The sequence below is a fragment of the Eleutherodactylus coqui genome, chromosome 7 (assembly GCF_035609145.1).
Source record: "Eleutherodactylus coqui strain aEleCoq1 chromosome 7, aEleCoq1.hap1, whole genome shotgun sequence".
NCBI lineage: Eukaryota > Metazoa > Chordata > Amphibia > Anura > Eleutherodactylidae > Eleutherodactylus > Eleutherodactylus coqui.
Window position 1 is genome coordinate 87,053,307 of NC_089843.1, and position 22,552 is coordinate 87,075,858.

Below are 22,552 nucleotides of genomic sequence, written 5' to 3' on the forward strand. Positions count from 1 at the left end.
AGCACAAGGATTTGACACGGATTCGGCAATCACATGCATAAGTCTGTCTACACCATTCTTAATGTACAATTCCAAAAAGACAAAGTGATGGCTGATTCTCTCAGAGCTCTTGGGCATACGTAGCAATTTTTGTACACCAATTTTTTGACATACAAAAGTCACAATTTTGGAGGAAATTGCAACTTTTTTAGGTTTACAGCAGGCCCCGCTACTTTTCCTAAAAAAATGGGCGAGGTCAAGCATTAAAGAGGCGCGGCCCTGAGCAGCCCATCCCATTTATTATAATGTACGCTATAAACTGCTGGGAGCTGGCGGAGGTTTTCATCTGGTACACGGAGCTGCCACCAGCTTCTCTGACTACTTGACGTACACGGTGCATTAATATGCATCATTAGTCTAAGACACAACGCCTGTTTTAATTGACCAGTGTTACTCACATGAGCAGTGCTGACCAATCAGAGAAGCATATAGTGACTTAGCTTACCAATGCATACTAGTTTACTGTGTGCATCAAGTAGTCAGAAGCAGTTTGGCCATCTTTGTTTGTCCAAGCCCGGAGGTTCGGACATAAGAACTGATGATTATAGGACAATTTCCTACATTTTTCATTTGTTTTTCAGACTATTGAAAGTATTTAAGGTCTGCAGACATTGCAAGACATACCGACTTCCGAGGGCTGCTGCAAATCCTCTAAGCTGGCCATATACATTATGTAAAAGCTAGCCAAACTCGCCTTTTGGCGGATCAGGTGGCTAGCTAAGCTGTATTCGAGCCTTCCGACTCTTCCTTGCTGGCAGATGTTGGGGGAAAGACAGATCAGGTAGGTTAGATTTCAACATGCCCAATACTTCACACCGGCGGGAGATAAAAGCCATCTTTTGAGCGATAACCGTTGCATCTAAACGCACTGCCATTGTGCACTATTTGTTCATCACTGATTCTTAGCAAGCTAAAAGTCAGCGATGACTCATCAGCGCCCTACACAGAGTTCTCAGCGGGATACTGCTGATAGCATTCTTTCAGCTGGTATACCGGTCAGACTTCTCAGCGGGATACCAGCTGACAGCTCTGAGAACAAAGCAGCTGTTAGCATATACAAAACAGCTGCTGTTCTCGGAGTTATCAGTGGTGTCCCGCTCTGCCTGCATTAACTCTTAAGTAGCTAATTAGCTATTTAAGAGTTCATGCAACGATGATCGCTCAAAACTGTCACTCAAACTGGTGGTTTAAGCAATTTTCGAGCGATCATCTTTCAGTGTAAATGGGGCTATAAGCTGCTGCCTAAGGAGTCTTCCCATGGAGTATTCCCCACCTCCCATTGGAAAAAAAAATACACACTCGAATTTTGACATTTGTGTTTTATACAAGCTCTACGATACAATGCTAACTATTGTTGTCTCATTGTCCTCTCGTCTCCCCGGGATAAGTACTACTCTTCACTGTTGATCTGCAGTTCATACTATTTATATATGGTAATCACAGGTTCTTTCTGCGAGAGCCTCTTTCAGATAAAATAACTTCCTGAGGATCTAAACCTTCGGCTGATGTGGTATTGCCAACCACAAGTCACTTGACTCTCTGCTTAGGAATCATTCTCTTTTGATTATAGTGGTGGTACCAAGTAAGGAATTAGAGAAGATAATGCAAAAAATAAATTAAGGAATCACAAGACAAGAAGAAGAGAACCTCCCTCCACCAAGTCACGATTTCGAGAAGACAGGGCAGCAATTTCCAACATTCCTACTATAATCCTAAAATAATTTCTGGAATTCTTGAAATGTAAGAGCTTCTATAATTGCATATAAGGCTGATATAATTGCACACTCTTTGGCCTTAGAGATGTGCAGAGCCCATTTTAACCCTTTCAAATCCAATTTGATTTTTCTAGGGGGATTACTCTTTTTCGGTGCTATATGCTGGCTAAAGCCTTACTGCATGGGGTGACACGTTGAATAGGCTTTGACAGCTGAGAGGCTGACAATATACAGTAAGAGAACCCCAATCGGACGTCTTCCAACATCGGAGCTGTACAGCCTTAAATCATAATGTCTTTAGAGGTCAGAAAGGGTTAAATAGTAGTCAGCCTGGTAAAACCCAATCACCAACCTTTTTTAACGGTATACGGCACTTCGTTTCACCGACCACCGTTGGGAATATTTAGTATTACATGCTGGCTTTTGCAATGAGTGGCCGGCAATATAATGCGTGACCATGCCAAGTTCACCAGAATGTCAGCCCTCTATCAATGTGCGCAGACATCATGAGAGGTAAGTGGTTTACACGAAAAGTCATCCATTTACAGCATACAGATTACACAGGCTCAGGAGCCAAGTCCCTACTATTAGCAGCAGTGGCCGACTGTGAGTGACACCTAGGGTTCGCTATAATGGCCAGGATAGGAGATAACTCCAATCCTGGCTGTTAACCCCTTATATGGCGTGGTCAATGCTGGCTGTGGCATGTAAGCGGTTAGCAGAGGGAGGGAGCTCCCTCAGTCACGCGATTGGATGACAAAAAGCCAATGGGTTGCAATGGCAACTGGAGGCCTAATTGGAGGCATGGCTGGTACAATCAGAATGGAGAGAGAATACACTGCAATACAAAAGTTTTGTGGTGTATTATCTCAGGGATCGTAAGATCGCATGTTCAAGTCCCTTAATGGAACATTAAAAAAAAACGCAACCAATTTTTTTTGTTATTTAGTCTATCGCAAAATATAATAAAAATGATTAAAACACATACACACACCTCAACAAGCACTCGCCTTCACACAGGTTTCGATAAAGAAAAAAAAAAAAGGGAACATTTTTTAAAAGTTACGGGTCTAAATGCAGTGATGCCAAAAATTAATGATTTACCAAGAAAGTTGTTTTTTTTTTGTTTTGTTTTTTGTATTGTGTCCCCTTAAGGGATTAAGGTGGCCATACACCTTCGTGGATCAACTACAATCTGTTTGGAAACCTGCAAGCACCATGGCAGCTGAAGTGGATCATTTTGAAGTGAATGAATTGGCTGTGTGATTCACACCCTTTGTAGCTGCTTTTCAGTCTAGTTAATAGTGGAGGCTCTTCTAATATTCGAGAACTCAATAACAGCCAATTTGAAAGTGGGTTTTGTAAAACAGACAAACCCTTTTCTGTGCTTGAGATAAGACAATTAGATTATGAGCTCCACCAGGAAAAGGGATAATGAGACCGATTACCACCAGGGCTATGGAATATCAATAATGTGTAATAAATTAGGATTCTCAGAATATTGAGCTGTGAACAGGAGGATTTGGATTGTACTGGCACTGTGCGATGCAGAACAGCTAAAACCATCAAGAAAGATCAGCCTTTTCCAAATGTGTGTGCAGTGATGTAACCCAGAACGAATACATTGTGGAATTCCCAGCTCAGCAGAATGGCTTATTTGTGAACAAACCCTTCTAACGCTCTTTGCCACCAGGACATAAGGAATACGTCTTAGGATGCGTTCACATGCCAGATCTGGCCAGGCAGCTGGATGGATGGATCTCATTATAGTCAATTGGCTCTGCCTGATGCCATTCGGCCACAAGGATTCCCTTTATTTAAAAACCTGCCCCGGGTACATCCCTAATAGGCAAATGATCATGGCAGCACTGAGGGCCTTTAGAAGCCCCCAGGCTGCCATGACACTCTATTAGCACTCCTACTATCTTGCATATAACCTTTCCATATTGTAGGAACGGTTTATAAAACGAAGGGTGTCTGGTTTAGAGGGCAGTTTTCAAGATTTAGCAATATTCAAGCATGTGCCTAGAATTCTACGATGCACTACTACTTTTGAATGGTGAGGAATGTCCGTCACATTGAGAAAGCACGAGGCCAGTCCTGGGCTACTGAGAATTCATTGTAGAGATATATTATAGAGTATCTATAGATCTTAAGGCATTGCTATCACATGTGTATATAAGTGCCTCTGAGGTCGCAGCCTCCCCAACACAGGTCAAAATAGTTTATCAATTTTGACTTCCCACTTCATTAGGCACAGCAGCCCCCCACCACTTCTATTTCCCCAGTAGTCATGGCAGGAATCCCACTTTGTCAATAGTCACAGCAAACCCCATCTTCTTACTTGTCACAGGACCACCCTTCTCCAATATTCCTATCTCTACTGACATTAACTTTTCCCCCAATTCCTCCCCCAAAGCAATGGTCCACTCCAGCTTCAATGCCAGCATCCAACAAGTAGAAGTCTCCAGCTGCTGAATGCAGGAAGCAAAAAGTCATCAACAGAGCTAATTTTATAGTTGGCATGATAACCATGTTTCGTCCTGCCCTGTGGTAGCACATGTATTGCCTATGACTCTGTACTATGGAAGGCTTAGTAATCGCGTTGAGTGAATCGATCCAGCAGTTTGGGGTCGAACTTTGCTAAAAGTTTCGTTAGGGAGACTTCGGTGATGTCATAAGGAGGATAGCGTAACAGGGACGCAAAAGGACTTTAAAACTAAAGACGGATCCATTCCTATTGCCAGACCCAGAAGTTGTGCAGGACTGTCCACCCTTTTCTTGTGGTCCTCAAGTCAGGAATCTTTGGAACAACTTCATAGACTGGTGTTTTCTTTTATTCCTTTTCAGACTGTTTTGTATTTGTATGCCCCTTACCCTTTTGTATATTTTTACCTAAGCACTGCTAACCCTTTTTAGAATAAAGCTTTAAACTTTATTAGCTAGTCCTCGACACTTTACACAATCCATAACCCCGAAGAGAGTGTTAATTGTGTGTCGGCTAGTGGAAACAGAGAAGGCTCATATCCATGACGTAAGGAGAACCAAGATGACTGACCTACCTGTCAGAAATGGTCAGGGGTGGCAGTAAAGTGTGTTGGTGCGCGCTAGGCTGTACAGGATGCGATTTGGGCTCCGTCTTGCACACGTGCAGGGGGGGGGGGGGGATGGAAATAAGTCATCCCTCTAGTCTACCCCTGAGCGCTGTACATCACAGGCTGGTGACTGTCAGACCCGTGAAGTCTATATCCATGACATGGTATGTAACACTGTCTAAGAGCCATATAAATGCCCTGTACAACACTGAGGCTTTACAGGCCTTTTATGGCTCATGTATATGGATTCCTGGGTTAGCAATAAAGAACAACTTTTTTTCAGCCATTTTTGGGAGCAACTAATATTGGCCTATATTGGGGCAGATACTATACCCCGAAACAAGCTTCTGATACATTGCAGGTCCATACTAATCCATTTCCAGCCATAGCTCTGCTAGCTTGCTGATCATGTTTCCAATAGATCTTGGAGCTCGGAATAAAGAAGCTTTATTCTCATTGATTCCATCTGTAATCTGAGCCTGCAGCAGTGAATATGCACGGACAGGAGTTTCCAAAGTTGTACAAGAGGGTAGTGTGTTTATATTCCTCACTTACTTCATGCTGAGATTTTCTCCCTCACACCTCAGTCACGTAAAGCAATTCTTGGAGAATCTGTAAGCCGGTCATAGTATGGATCTAGAATACAGCATCCACAGAACTATATGGGCTTGAATCCTATCTCCTTGTGCCAAATTACAAGACTATTCTGAATAGCTCTATAATTTGGCACATGGGGATGGGATAGGACATGAAGGATCTAATGAAGCACCTACGGACTTGCAATATGATGTGCCACTGTATAGGGTCCATGCATTTAGTAAGCTAAATGTCTTCGGATGCTAAGAGTATGTCCATTTGCGGCAGATATGCTACACATTATCCTGGTAGAGGATCTGCAATGTTTAGAGTAACAGCCAAGTGTTCTAACTTTTCCAATTCTCACCCACACGAAGTGGAAAAAAAAAAAACAACAGCAGAACATCCGCTCTGTCTAGAAGTACCCTAAAAGGGAACAAATTTCTACATTTTACAAAGTAGATGATACAATAATTAATCCAGTCTGATCAGCACAAATATAGAAAGAATATTCAAGTGCCATTTAAAAATGGCTATGGTTTGAATAGGACTCTAGCCACCACTATGGTATTCTGCCGCAAAAGAGGCTGTCCTTTATATTAAGGTGACACATCATCAAAGATCCAAAGTTATGTAAAAAGTGTTTTAAATGGTAGTGGACATTTCTGATTTCACTTTCATTATTACTTTTAAGAGCCAAGCTAGTTAGTTATTTGTGTCTGAAACTCCTGTCCTCTTTGTCCTCAGATGGTCATGTGATCTCAATTCTGTCAGATCTACTTGGGGGTTATGGATTCATTTTCTAGTCAGATTCTCAGTTTGTGGGATGCTGTTACATGGATCTATCACTGAAGTTGCCTGCAGGGGGGGATACAGGCACTCCTGTCAGTTACTAATGATCACAGAACTCCTGCCACACAGCTATAATAGAGGAGATCACAGCTCATCCTCCTCACTGTATACTTATGGTCTTAAGCTTATATAGGTGAATACAGAAGGTAATAATAATTAAAATGTTACTCCTCCCCACAGCAAGCAGAATGGTATAACCTTATCTAATGCATCATGGGATAGATGTGAAACAAAGTTAAAAAAAAATCTACGCCTCAAGATGGTGACTGAGAAGAATCAGACAGGGAGGGCTGCACTGCATGGAAGTGGCTGCAATACACATAGACCTCCAGAGTGTGACTTGAAATTAAGTGAGGGGGCAAGGATGAAAAAATGTGTTTTCGCCAGAGTGGCCCCATAAGGAAGTTTTAGCATGACAGAAACCCCCTTTAAATTGAGAGCTACTCCCAAATGATTATTCATGTAAAATACCTATTGCTTGTGTTTTATATGAGCTCTTACAGGGTTTGTACCAACATTAGGAGTTATACCTGGGGTTCTGTTTCCCCAGTCCTCCTCACCGCGGGCTTACTGCACCCCCTACAATGAGTTGCACACTGAATGAGTGCCAGTCACGCAAGGGCACTAGCTCTGTATTTATTTTTAATGGGATTGCAGAGATAGCCAAGCGGCACATGCTTGTGTATTTCCATCAGCCCCACTGAAAGGAATGGAGCACCAACCATGCATGATCAGCCAGCACTCCATTCATTCTGATGTCACTGTAGTGGTCCGCAATAACAGACAGAGCAGGACCCAGAACCCCCATTCTCGAGATTGGTGGTGGTCTCAATGGTGAGACCCCCACCAATCTGCAAGTTATCTTGGTACAACCCCTTTGACTCCAGCTCATGGTGTTGGGGGTCATGAGTAAGGGATATCTTCTAAGAGCAACATATGTCCTCATAGGGTATATAGACAGACGTTGTTACCATCCATGAATATTCAGCAAGTTTATGCTAATGAAATTCAGCCAGTCTACTTCGTAACGACCTCACTAATAAGGAAAGCCTTCAGACCACACCATGATTAAAAAATTAAAACAAATTCAAGAGGAAGAGCATAGTCACATAAAAGTAAACATGAAACAGGAAAATGCATTTTTTTCTCCTTTCAAAAGAACACAGTAATGAAGGGTTGTATCTGGTTTTAGAACACCTTCAATTAGGAAGACCACAATCATAGGTGGTAGAAGAAAGTAAGCGTGTCTGCCCCGAGTAGATCTGCTTTCCTCAGCGTTACGCCTCACTTTTATGTGGACAGGTAATCCTTTAAAAAGAAAAAGCAACCTGAAAGACATTGTAGCCCCAAAACTCCCAAAGGAAATGATTCTGAGCGGCGTGGTAAACCATGCAGGTTTCTGGTTGACTTGCCCAATTTGAGAAATGCAGACAGAACAGAATCTTCCGACACTGACCAGTGTGGTGGCTCTGACTATATCACTACTTACATATCCAAATGCCAGCTCTGCAGTTTTAATTGCGATGTCAAGGAAAACCATCCAAAAACAAGACATTGCATTGTCATGGGTGGTCCCTATTAATGAAAGAAAAAGCCAACCTTGATTTCGTGACTCATCACAATTGTAGCCAAGAGAAGTCCTGCAAACTGGTCTTTTACTATCTACAGGTGCCCATGATAATGATTATCCGTTCAGTTGCATCCGACTTTCGGTCACTCTATGGATCAATGTTCTCCACGCATTTCTGTCTTTCACCGCTTCTTTCAATTTCACGATTGACATGTTGGTGGTGGTCTTGATTGTATCTAGCCATCTTGTTCTTTGTCGTCCCGATCCGCTCTTTCCACTGATTTTGCAAAGCATCAGTGCTGTTTCCAGTGAATTAGCGCGCATCACGTGGCCAAAAAAGAGAGCTGCTGTTTGATGATTTTACCCTCTAGTGATATTTTCGGTTTGACACGATCTACCACCACCTTGTTCATTGTCATGGCAGTCCAAGGTATCCGCGGCATTCTCCTCCGGCACTATAGTTCAAACGCATCAATTTTCCTTCTGGCTGTATTCCTGAACGTCCAACTTTTGCAACCATACGTCGTTATGGTAAAGACGATTGCATTGACCAGTCTGGTTTTTGTTGCAATGCTAATATCCTTGCTCTTCCAGATCTTTTCCATTCCTTGCATTGCAATCCTACCAAGTGTAATCCGTCTATTGATCTTCGGTCCAGATTGCCCGTTGCAATCGATTTTGGATCCAAGGAAGATGAAATCCTGGACTGACTTGACTTCGTTGTTAATTTTTACGTTCAAGGCCATTGCCTACCGCGTTGAGGACTTTGGTTTTCTTGCTGTTGAGGTACAGTCCCATGCGTTCGCTTTCCCTTTGCACTTGTTGGATAAGGTATTCCAGGTCCCTTTCACTTTTTACAAGCAGGGGGGTGTCATCTGCATATCGAAGGTTGACGACATTAGTGCCACCAATTTTGACAGATTTCTAATTTGTACTAATTGCATCACTTCATGATAGTTTCTGTGTACAGATTGAAAAGGACAGGTGCCCATAGACTTTAGTATTCTTCCACTCAGCTTAATGGACAGAGGCTCTAGCAACTGTTTATCTCACAGTGGGAACAAGGGAGAGCCAGGTGTGAAACCCAAAATGCCCAAACCTTCATTGCCCCCCTAAATCTGCTGTAGGGGGAAGTAATAAAAGACCTCATACAAACACCTTAGATAGACAGTCCCACGGAAATTAACAAACTTGGGCAACTTTCATCCAACGTTTATGGATGAAAGAAGAACAGGTTCATAAAGCTCAATTTATTAAAATCATTCAACTAGGATGTGGCAAATTAATAACTGGCTCAGATTTGAAGAGGGCGGATAGCTAGAAAAAGATATCTTTTGCAGCTCTTGTTAGAAGCCATTGGGATACTGTTCGAGAGCAAAGGGTTGAGGGCAGCGTCATGGTGCAACACTACAAACATAATGGCAGGAGGACCCTATAGCAAATCCCCTTTATGCATCGTCCATGGTTACTGAAACATTACAGTATATTTTCTCTCAACCAGTGAATAATGTGATTGAATGGGGATGCGGTGGGAATTTCTTCTTGTGGAGAACACCATAATGGTGTAGGGAGCGTTAAAGGCCATGCTGTACTCCTAGGGAAAAGCTTTACAAATGGACAAGGAGATCCAACTTTGAGCCAGAATGGTCTTTTAGTCACCCAACCAAAGCTTAGGGGCACCATCCATATCTTGGTTTCCGACAAAGTTTCCATAGGACATCTGATTAAATGACACTTCTGGAGGTAATGTTAGGAAGTTGCGAGAGATTGTAGAACCCACAGAAATATATTTCTATTGCAAATCGATTTTCTCCAGATGGAGTAAATAGCGCTAAAGCTTCACAACCAAGTACCCTGTTCGACCACCTCTAGATTGGATAAAAGATGTGATACGGGCGGGCATGGAGGCTCTAGTACCCAGTTGTACCGCCTCTAGCTTGGATACAAGATGCGATACGGGAAGGCATTGAGGCTCTAGTACCCTGTTGGACCACCTCTAGATTGGATACAAGATGTGATACAGGTGGGCATGGAGGTTTTAGTATCCTGCTGTACCGCCTCTAGCTTGGATACAAGATGCGATGCGGGAAGGGATGGAGGCATACAGGTTCTATATGGTATCCTGTGGCGTATCAGTCTACATTTTCTGTACCTGAGCCTCTACATCATGCAAACTGGTAGGCTGTTGAAGCTGGCGCCCCAGATGTTCCCTTACATGTTGCATTGGAGATAAATCTGGTGACCGGGCAGGTCATGGACGTTTAACATGTTGGAGGCATTCCTGTGACGTCTGATTGAGTCGTGCTCTCGTTAGTAATTTGCATTGCATCTACACTGAATCGCTTATCGCCATTCACTAACACGGTCCTGCAATGATAGCATCAGCCCTGAACTCCACTGTCAAACTGTTTCATGCATGTATAGAAGCAGGAGGAGGTCACTTCAAGGACGCGTTCCTTACTTCAGTCATAGCCGTTGTCCCACAGGGCCTTATAGAAACACGGAAAGCGGATTTCTTCTTCTTACATGCTATTCTTCAACTCTGCAATTAAGTTTTAATGTCGCTCTCTTATAGGGGCCACAACACAAAATTGAAACCCATGTTCCAGGGCCCCCAGGGACTCATGTGCCATACCATTGTGTAGCGCATTCATACCTTACTATTCAAATACGCTACTGTTATTTCAATAGAGGACAGCAGCACTGAGAGATAGAGCTGGATCAGACTGTTTGGCTATACCCTGTATTGGGGCCAGTTTGATCTTTGCAATGCCACCTTCTTCTATGTTGGCCTTTGTCTGCTACTATGCATCGCAACACAAGAATTTCCCACTTTGCTTTGCAGAGAAAACCGTTGCAGATGTCTTCACAGTAAAATGTTATTACTAGAAATGCTTCATGTTGCATATCACACAATAAATTAGACGCGTTTTGGAACTTGTGAGGAATACATAATGTGCCAAGATGATCCGTGCTCCACAACGTCTGACAAAGGCAATGAGGGGGATTTGTGACACGTGTGTCGGGATGAGAGACAGCAGAGACAAAAAGTTTCATTTAATGAGGAGGGTCTTACACGATTAGGGTCTGTCTGCCTTTTGTGTTCAATGAAAGACAACTAATGAGCAGCTTGTTACAATAGAACATTTATTGTTACTCTTCTCCTGGAGAGAACAGTATTGCATCTGATTGACTGGAGATCCCACGGAGGTGATGTTTAGGAGACCAATGACTCATTCGATGCACAAAGTGTCAAAAACAGAAAATGCTGGCATAGTTCTCTAAAGGGAGGCATGCGAATACGAGCTTCATTGCTGAAAGCAGAGAGTGTACTTAAAGGGAACCGGTCATTCTTTCCAACCGGCTGTGTGAACGCGAACTTCTATAGGGATGAATGGGGGAGCGCACACACACAGCCGGCTGAAGAGTCATGTTGTGCGCGCGCATTGATACAGATCAGGAACATGGCGCCCAGTGAGTATAAACACCGGACTTCCCATTCCATCACCTTAGAGCTCCATAAAGTAGTTTATGGGGCTCAAAGTTAATGACCGGTTCCCTTTAAGGCTGGGTTCACACAGGGCGGATTTGCCGCGGAAATTCCGTGTGGAATTTTGCCGTAGCAAATCCGCATGCTGACGCTAATCCCGGGATTAGCCAGCCATGTGGACGAGATTTCTGAGAAATCTCGTCCACAGGGGACGACAAATCCGCTGTGGCTAAGCCTTTAGAAGCCGCTGCTGCGACGCGGATTTGCCGACTGCAGCATGTCTATTTTTTTTTTCCCGCTGCGGCCGCGCTCTCCTCTACGGGAGCGCCGGCCGCAGCGGAAGAGCGATCGGCCGGGCCGCTTCAATGCCGCTGCAGCTTTTTGCTGCGGCCAAACCGCGACATTTCTGTCGGGAATCCGCCCTGTGTGACCGTGGCCTTATGGAGTGTCTTTAGAGACTTAACTTTATTAGTTCACATTTCGACTCAATATGCCAGTCCTGTCCCAGTTGGTACCGCTATGGAGGATTATTCCATCACTCATATATATGCACAACTCCATACAGAAAAACATTTGACACAGTTACTCATCTTGAGGTCTTTATCCCTTAACTGAAATCGCTGATTTAGCATTTAGCAGTAGTGACCCGGAAGAGCCACTTATGAGGCTGAATTCACTTGAGCGTATAAAAACTTGGTTGTGCCGCATCCATTTCTGCTGTGTTTCCTGCAGCAGAATTCCGCAGCTATTAGGTTCTATTGAGCCCAATAGCTTTCCTGCTGTCAATGCTCATACGCGGAATTCTACCACGGATTTCCGCTGCGGGGAAATAATTTGCGTCATGTTCTATTTCACTGCGGATTTCTGCAGTGGGAGGTCTCCATTAATGTAGTATTAATGGAGACCGTAAAAAAACGCGGCGGAATTCCGCCATCACTTGTGTTTCTAAACGTGATACTCCCACAGCGGAAATCCGCGGCAGAATTTCGCAACGCTCGTGGGCATGAGCCCTAATACTCATGTGCATCATTGATTTTTCATTTCAGCAAGGCCAAAAAAAAAATTTGAACAAAAGGTCCAATCAACTTTTTCTCCATCTCTAAAGCTGGTGTCACACAGACATAAGTGCATTTACACCCACAAGTGGCGTTGCATATTTGCGTGTGCATTTTACTGCATGCACATTTGCGCGCAGAACTAAAAAAAAAAAAAAAAAAACCCAACCATGCTCCCATTCATTGATTATAGAGCATGCTGCATATTTTCTCTTGTATGACCGAATATATGAACGAACGCATTGAAATCCAATGGCTCTATTCTGTGTATATTGTGTGCGCAAATACATTCATTTGACACAGGCCTTAGTAAGGAGTCTGGGAAATACGGATAGCATCTGTCTTTTCTTTTGCACCCCCGCACTTGAATGGGCGAGTCTCATCAGCACATCAGATGCAAGCAGAGTTTATTTTTTCCCCATCAGACCTGTGTGTCTAATCAGTTGTGGACTCCGACTTCACAGAAACTAAAGATATGATCATGTGAATAAACCCCAAGTGCGACCACTGAGAAGCCGGTGTCTCACCAACATAGACGGTCAGCGAGAGATTTCCAAATCCTAATGCTCAGCAGATCTCATTGGTGGTGCATGACCAGCATATCAGTCTTCTTCAGAGGAAAGAGATGTTCTTCATCTTCGAATTGTCACCCCATCTCCGGTAACCAAGTGATGGAAAAATGACCTCTCAAAAGGCCCTGACCTGTAAGAACAGATTGGACATTGGGATGTTGGCATTATCAGCACGCATTCTGGACCATAGTAGTCATGCTGATGGGGTCTTCAACATTTTAGTCAGTTAGGCTAGGCACATACTAGCCTTAATGCAAGTTGCACCCAAGAGACTAGGTCACAACTAGCACTGGACACCCATCCGTGCTATCAGACATGTCTGGGAGACAAACAGAAATAGGAAACACCGTGTGAACCTTAGGTCAGTGCCAAATAAGTCAGACCAGCGGAGTCGGAACAGGAAGTATAACAGCGTTCAGTTGTATGCATGTTGGGAATAGGGCATTCACACAAATATTTCCTCCAAAATCCAAGACTGTTTGAATCATGGGAGATGGTCTACACGTATGTTCCTCAGATAGGAGGGGCGAGGAGTATTCTTACCAATATGGAACATTTCATTGATCACAGGAGGTCATTTGTGATCATCTTTAGATCTATGGTCACATGCCTATTAAAAAACATTAAGACTTTTTCTTATTTGATTATATACTGTTGAATGGATTAGTTTGTAGGCGAATGATAGACAAAAAAACTCAAATGTCAAGTAAAATGATCCACATTCATTATAATAAACAACCACAAGGAACAGTTGCATGATAATTATTCAGTATTCAGCAGACGCACATTTTGTATACTGCATATTTCCTCCTTTGCAGAAGTGTTCATGCCCTCAATCTGCACGGGCATTGGGCCAAAAAAAATTAGCGTAAGAGACCTGAAGGTTGCTTGTACTTCTGTAACATCAGGCTATACAATACTTTATCTACAACACGTCTCAATGTAAGAACCCAAGGTGGCAGGCGTAGTCCCGGCCCCTGTCGGGACGGCGGGCGCAGTCCCGGCCCCCATCGGGACTTGCACATTTTTGGATTAAGATGTATATCATGCCTTGCAGACAGCAGTAATAACACTCTGCATTGTACCTCCGTTCGCCTTCAGGCAGGTGATTTCTTCTCCGGGCTGAAGGTTAAATCCTTTTCAGCTCTCTTTTCTGCACAAATAAGCTTTGTATAATCAAATTACAGAAAACATATCCCCGTTATCCTCATCCATCAACAGGACTGCAACAAGGGGTGAACACTTTTTCATGAACATATATTTCTACTCACATCCCAGATGGTAGGAAGTACTGATAATAGAAGATTGATACCATTCAATGGTCATATGCCCCGATGACCATCACAAGGGGTCCTGCTGACAAGTCACAATCAATCATCTGCTATTGGCAGATAAGAATTCTTAGACCATGGTCGATCGAGCCAAAGTTGGTGTCTTATGCGTACAGGCGACCATACACATTAGACAGACGTAGGGTAATGGATGCATAACCATTGAATGAATGATCATTTGCTGAATGATGAATTCAACAGTACAGCTATCCACATTATAATCCATATTGCCCATTAAGGTACCTTCACACATGGTGAAATCCCTGTGGGCATTAGGCAACCGAATGCCAACAGCAAGTCCACTGGAAATCCGTGGTGGCCAAATCTGCTTTTGGCGGTGGAGGAAGATCTTTCTGGGAAAGTTATTTCAAGGGGTCATTTGTTACTTTATGGTTTTTAACATGTGAAAAGTAAAGTTAAAAGTTTGAATGCTAATCGCTGCACAGGTTTAGGAATAATTAGTTTTCAGGCCGTCTACTGGTGAGCGAAGGATTCCTCCCAAGGAGGCTGCATGGCACAAAGCCCTACAGATCTGATCGGTAAGAAAGCATCCATGACCTGCTTTAGATCCGGACTGTTCTCCGACTTTATATGGAGAGACACAAACACAGAAAATCCGCTTCTAACAGTAGGGTTTTATTTCATGCCTTTAAGAAACCCAACAACCAATGAGGCCGTCGCACCAAGAGCGATTCCCACCCATCCAAGGTCTACAACGGGAGGACATTCCAAGCTCTACCTCTGATGGACGTCACTGCAAAGGCATATAGTGAAATCCTTTGCTCTGTATTGAAGACTGCAGACTGCTATTCCATACACTTAAAAGGAGGTATATTGACCCTTCTGGCCGACACTGAGTGAACAGGGGGCCTACGGATACGCTCAATATATGCGTCAAGATTTCCTGGCACATATGGTAAATGTACTCTATAAATGCAGTGTGAAAGTCGCTAATTGGCTAATTTACATGAGGAAAAAAAACTACGATAAATATTTAATGTATAAGGTGGACACCCCCCCCCCCCCCCCCAAGTCTGGTGTATGTCGTCCACAGAACCGTCGGCGCCCCCCCTGAGCCCTTGGGATGACATATGTTTCTGTGTGAACAATGACTCCTCCTAAATTGCCGTATGCTGAGCCCATGAATTAATTATTCCTTCTTCACCCATCCAACTAATAATTTTGCTTTCTCACTGGTCAAAGACTCAAAAACATACAGACAGAAATACTTCAGCTGCTACACCCGATAGCAAAGGAGATATCAACACGACAACGGGGCGACCGTCCCTCACCAACATGTATCTGTCTCACCGGTCATACGATGTAGGAGTATGAAAGGGGATGTCCAAGAAGGTTAAAACAAGGGCCTGCCTTTTGTCCGTGGGCTTTGTCTAGTAGTATAGCTGACTTGAATAAGGATAGGTTGCAGTACCAAGAAATGACACTGGAAAAGAGTGGCGCTGTTTCTGGGAAAAAAATAAAAAGCAAGCTAGACCTAGGTTTCTTGTCGAGGACAACCCCTTTAATGAAAATCCCAACCAGTTTTGTAATTATTGTAACATTGTAGATTATAATGATATTACTATGGAAATAAATATCTGAAGTGTTTCCAATGATATTTTATATTTTTTTCCTAGGCAGACTGGATGACGACCAATACAAGTTGTCATGGGGCTCACTTACATTGGTGCTTTGGGGCTACATTTTCCTGCACGGTTAGACCCCATTCACACTGACAGATGATCGCTCCAACGACAGTTTGAGTGACAGTTTTGAGCGATCATCTTTGCATAGTCTATAATAGCTATTAAAGAGCTATGCGGGCGTAGCGGGACACCACCGCTATCCCTCGGCAAACAATACAGCTGTTCTGCATAAACAGACAGCTGCATTGTTCTCCGTGCTTACAGCTCATGTCCCGCTGTGAACTACCAGCAGGATGTGAGCTGAAAGAATCGTATTAGCGCTGCCAACTGTGATAACAGCCTACTCTGCTGATGAAAGTTCATCGCTCAATTCAAGAAATCTAGAACTGAGCGAGAAACGACTCTTGCACGAAAACTGCGAGATGTCCGTGCATTTAGACGCAACAGTTATCGCTCAAAAGACAGCTTTGAGCGAATTTCAAGCGAGAATCGTTGGGTCTAAATGGGCCTTAGGCTGGGCTTGCCTGGCCGTAAGTAGCTGCGTGCCACGTGTGTGTCTACACAGCAAGTACTCAATGATACGCGTACCTGCTGCGTGACGCCAATCCCCATGCACTACCTTGGCACACTTCTTGTTTCATGTAACTTCTCCATGTAGAAGGAGAAGCGCTGAACAAGAAGCCAGCGATCCAGCAATGAAATCCGTCTGTCTAAATGTTCTGCAAAAGCGCTAACGACCTTTACGATGACGCCGTTCAGCTGTCACTCGTGTACAAGTGCCATGTCTAATTCATAAAGCAGAGACGGTAGCGGCGCCCTTCAGAGCCGACTCTTCATTGGCTGAAGGCACACGAACATATAAAACACAGGGCGATTATTGCTAGAATGATCGCTGGAAATAGCAATTATCGCCGAAAGTTGGCACTGAACGAGGAATCACTTGTCAGAGTCACTTAGTAAATATCGGCCCGTGTGAACAGGCAGTCGCTCATCTCTGAACGACTGCTTGCAACGAATTGAGGCGGGCAGCCAGAAGAGATCTCTGGCGCACTCTGCCGCCATTCACTGAACGACTGTCGCTCTATGACTGTTGGGTGCTAATGTGCCCTACAGCTGTCCCAACATGTAAAGGTGGGCACCAAGTGCGAGTTCAGGTCATGATGGCCATGGCGCCCCCATCAGTAGTAACAGGCCACACTCATCCGAGGTCGGTCATGGTCACAGCTAGGTTGGGAATAGGTTCGATTTGCTACCATCGCCCAGTATCGGGTACCCTGAAGAAGACGGGGTGACGTGCTGGCATTTCCCACCCCTTCCTTGACACCCACCAGCCTACCACCTCTCCCCAGTTATATCCTAGGAGGTTGTCACCCACTTGCCATGGCCCTGAAAGACAACTAAGCCTCGTTATGCATCCTGAGGTTCTGCATCACCGCGCAACTAGGCAGATTTACGCTTTGGGACAGCGAGAAAGCTGAGTGACAACGCCAGCGATAACGGTGGCCATACTGGTTGTCACCCAGCTTTCCCAGATGCAAGCATGAAGCATCAGGTTAGTATTGTACACGCATTATTGTTTTGCTCTGACATCACATTGCGGCGGTTTGCGGCACGTAGAATAATTCACTGCAGGCTACAAGGACACGAGGAGAACAGGATGAATCACTTCATCAAACTGCAGCAGTACATGATGGAACAAGTGGAATGAGCGGCCGTTAATGATATTACAGCGGGGACCTCAGAGGCGCGGAGCGGTTTAACCCATTCACGGCCGGGCGCAGCTGCAGACCATCCGTTTGGCCGCAATCACAACTCATTCAGTTAACTTTCCCTCGCTGCAAACGGAAGAGCAAATTCCCAATGGAAGCAAATTGAAATACGTCCTAGTGAGCTCAGCCCGAGCGTCCACCAATCACAGCCGCACAGGAAACGAGACGGAGAACCACTCACAGCCCAGAAATGCCATTCACTGACTGTGCCAGTGCCAAGTATGCAGGGACAGGGTGGCATGGTGGGCGTTAGAGGCTTCAGGAGCGTTACTACAAGCCTAACACACAGGAAACCATCCCTGCACACCAGATACATTCTGAGTGCAGAACCTGAGGTTCTGCAGCAGCTGCAGTCCGTCTCCAGCATTCACCAGCTGTGTCTGTGTATATATACACGAGAGCAAGTGAGGACCTGATCCGAATCCCAATGAGCCCTGATCTAACCTGATGACTGGCGAGGCGCATACCCCCCCTTACCTATATAATACTAGACTATATGTGCACCTATATGTAATACAGTCTGTAGACAGCGCGCTATTCCAGATTATCTAATGGATGCACTGACATATACACTACAGCCCAATGATATAGCCATACAATGCATCCAAATATATTATATGCTGTGCTATGCTAGTCTATATACCCCATGTATAATGTGCATATCTCTGTATAAGAAATGCTAAATTACCATATAATTTACATATGTAATGCGCTATATACCCCATATATACACACTACAAAGATCTCTATATACCCCATATATACTGTGCACACCTCTATATACTACACATATCTCTATATACGTCCTATATACTACAAAGATCTCTATATACCCCATAACTCTATATACCCTATATATACACTGCACACATCTCTATATACCCTCTATATAATACACACATCTCTATATACCCCCTATATACTATACATCTCCATATACCCCACATATACTGCACACATCTATATACCCTATACATACTGTACACAGGTCCAACTAATGTAATGCATCCCTTATATAACACACTGTATTACAGCACATATCTCTATATCACACAGCCATACAATACATATAGTGCCCTCCTCTCCATATCACACAACGTCCCCCCCTGCATGGACTGCACACACACCAGCCGGGCTCCTCTTACCCCTGTAGGACTTCTGCATGGCGGCCCCGGTGCAGGCGGCTTTCCCGGGCATGGCGAGGAGGGTCCCGGGCTGTAACACTGCGGGCGGCGGAGCGGCAGCCTCAGCCTGTACTACTGCCCGGCCAGCATGTCCCTCCAGTCACCTCCAGCCAATGGGAGGGCGGCGCTACTGCCGGGGGGCGGGGCCTGAGGAACAAAGAAGAGGCTGACAGTCAGTGACTACCGGAGGGCGTCCGTGCACACACAAAGGCCCGCTCAGCCCTCTGATCGCCCGCTGTGCCCGCAGGGCTCACGGGAAGGGTCAGCTGTGGCCCCAGTCATAGTAGCCACAGTGGGGACACAACGGTGACACTGGGCCACGTGCCTCACAATGTGATGAAAATGTCTGCGAATTACCTCTCAGTTATGTATAGCAAATCCAGCAGTGATGGAGTTCAGCTGGACCTTGTAGTCAGTGCTGGCCGGAGTCTGTGCGGCCGCGGACCTGCCAACCGGTTACACGGCGCCAACACTCATTTAGCTTCCATGCCCTTTTGTCTGTACGGTCGGCGGTCCCCATACAGGTCCTGGTATTATCTGCCACTGCCGGCATTTCCACGAGGCGATGAGCGGGCGATGTACAACCATTTTTAAGCCCGTTTTACGCGTCACGATTATCGAGCGGTTTGTATGATAACTGTCCTCGGGGCGGATGAGAACCCAAAGTGGCCCTAGAAAGAAATGACAAAGTGGCCCTATGTCGTAGGTGGTCCCAAGTCAGCACCAAGTGGGGCCAACTTACATAGTCAGCAACCCCTCCCCCCCCCCCCAGCCGCAGCCACGAAAGTGGTCGGAGGGGAGAAGACTATGCGGCGTGTATACAGCCCGTCGCAAAAACGGTTTTTACTGAGCACAAAACATTTAAGGACTGGAGGTAGACATTACCGGAGCGGCCGGGAACCTCATCAGAGACATCCTTCCCCAGGAGAAGAAGTCGGGATGGAATGAAACTGGGTGTGATTGTAACATTATAACAATACCGCCTCTAGCTTGGATACAAGATGTGATACGGGCGGGCATGGATGCTCTAGTACCCTGTTGTACCGCCTCTAGCTTGGATACAAGATGTGATACAGGCGGGCATGGAGGCTCTAGTACCCTGTTGTACCACCTCTAGCTTGGATACAAGATGTGATACAGGCGGGCATGGAGGCTCTAGTACACTGTTGTACCACCTCTAGCTTGGATACAAGATGTGATACGGGCGGACATGGAGGCTCTAGTACCCTGTTATACCGCCTCTAGCTTGGATACAAGATGTGATACGGGCGGGCATGGAGGCTCTAGTACCCTATTGTACCACCTCTAGCTTGGATACAAGATGTGATACAGGCGGGCATGGAGGCTCTAGTACCCTGTTATACCGCCTCCAGCTTGGATACAAGATGTGATACAGGTGGGCATGGAGGCTCTAGAACCCTGTTGTACCGCCTCTAGCTTGGATACAAGTAACCTCCGAGAGCCTTTTTATAGACCATGGGGGGGGGGGACCACTTTTAGGGTCTTGAGTGACAAGACCGTTCGTCTAATCACACCACAACTGTAATTATTTGTATATCCGCCTGAGATGTAACTACATGCCAGGCATGAGATGTTTGACAAGGAGTGTACTACTAATGAATAGGATAGTTCAATAGTTGAGTTCACCGTTCAGGACCCCAACCAATCAGCTGACTAAAACATGGATGAAACCCATAATTACAAAAGAAAGGTGACGTCCCCGGAGATTCCAACGATCTATTGTTAAAGGGGTTGTCCCGAGGCAGCAAGTGGGTCTATACACTTCTGCATGGCCATAATAATGCACTTTGTAATGTACATTGTGCATTAATTATGAGCCATACAGAAGTTATAAAAAGTTTTATACTTACCTGCTCCGTTGCTAGCGTCCTCGTCTCCATGGTGCCGACTAATTTTCGCCCTCCGATGGCCAAATTAGCCGCGCTTGCGCAGTCCGGGTCTTCTCCTCTTCTCTATGGGGCTCCGTGTAGCTCCGTGTAGCTCCGCCCCGTCACGTGCCGATTCCAGCCAATCAGGAGGCTGGAATCGGCAATGGACCGCACAGAAGCCCTGCGGTCCATGAAGACAGAGGATCCCGGCGGCCATCTTCAGCAGGTGAGTATGAAGACGCCGGACCGCCGGGATTCAGGTAAGCGCTGTGCGGGTGGTTTTTTTAACCCCTGCATCGGGGTTGTCTCGCGCCGAACGGGGGGGGGGGGGGGTTTAAAAAAAAAAAAAACCCGTTTCGGCGCGGGACAACCCCTTTAAGTGCAGATTCAGCCAAAGGCAAAACCCCCGATGATCCTCCTTCTTCTCTGAGACACAACACCACAAGTACTGCTCCAGGCAACAAAAATGTTTGATTAAAAAGAAAATCGCCCAATGTAGAAGGCCCTTAGGCTGGGGTCACATGGGACAGAATTTCAACAGAATTCTTGTGGAATGGCCGCACCGAAAAACTGTGAGAATTCTGCTGGAAAAGTGCAGCTTCAAAACCCGCGGCCTTAATCCGCAGGTCTCCAAAGCATTCCGCTGCGGCTTTTTCTCCCCATAGAGAGGCGCTGCGGAAAAGAGAAAAGAATTGACATGCTGTGGAATTGAATTCCGCACTATATGTCAGTTTTCATCGGCTTGGCCGCAGCATGTGGACAAGGTTTTTGCAAAATCTCGTCCACTATGCTAGCTAATCCCAGGATTAGGAGCCGCGGGCGGGATTGCTGTGCGGACTTTCAACATGGAAATTCCGCGGCAATTCCGCCCCGTCTGAACCCATCCTAAAGGGTGCTTTTACACGTTACTGATTGGCTGTAGATTGTCACAGATTCTGGTGCAGATCTGCGCTCATTTCAGCCTTTGAATTGAATTCAAACTGAAGGTATTTAAGGCAGCTGAATTTACATTTTTTGTGTGAATCCCACCTCTAAAATTTTTTGGGTGCATTCAGACGACCATATATCGGCTGGGTTTTCGCACCCAGCCAATATACGGCGTCCCTCTCTGCAGGGGGAGGAAGCTGGAAGAGCTGGGAGCAGTGCACTGAGCTCCCGCCTCCTCTCCACCCCCTCTCCGCCCCTTGCTACTATTTGCAATAGGAGGGGCGGAGCTAAGCTCCCAGACATAGTTCCGCCCCCATTCCATCCCCTCCCATTGCAAATAGTGGTAAGGGGGGGAGAGGAGGCGGGAGCTCAGTGCACTGCTCCCGACTCTTCCAGCCTCCTCCCCCTGCAGAGAGGGACGCTGTATATCGGCTGGGTGTGATAACCCAGCCGATATACGATCGTCTGAATGCGCCCATTTACTGTGGATCCAATCGCAGATTTTTTCCTGTCAATAGGAAAAATCTGCATGCAGACTTCCGAAATGTTTCTGCACCAAGAAGTGATTTTCAGTGTCAGAATTCCACAAGCAGATTTTGCCCATTGACAGATGAACATACCTTGAAGGATTGAAATCTGCTGCAGATCTGCCCCAAAATCAGCAAATCAGCAGACATTTATCAGCAACTCCTCAGCGAATATTCTGCATCAAAATTCACTTCCTCATTTAAAGAAGTGGATTCCGCACCAAATATCCCGTGCTATAACTATATATGATTGGCATGCTGTGGATTTAAAATCCACACTGCTTGTCAATTTCCGCACAGAGTTTGTATGTTTTT

At 45.3% G+C, this 22,552-nt stretch overlaps 1 protein-coding gene across 3 annotated transcripts in view; it reads right to left on the bottom strand.

Moving 5' to 3' along the window:
• AFAP1 (actin filament associated protein 1) overlaps nucleotides 1–18,983 on the bottom strand; it is a 137,974-nt gene extending 118,991 nt beyond the window's left edge. For all 3 annotated transcript variants that reach the window (XM_066573328.1, XM_066573330.1, XM_066573327.1), the window contains exon 1: nucleotides 18,856–18,983. In XM_066573328.1, the coding sequence (XP_066429425.1) occupies nucleotides 18,856–18,907 (52 nt within the window). In that variant the 5' untranslated portion in view covers nucleotides 18,908–18,983. The remainder of the gene's footprint in view (nucleotides 1–18,855) is intronic.
• Between the last annotated feature and the right edge of the window lie 3,569 nt (nucleotides 18,984–22,552).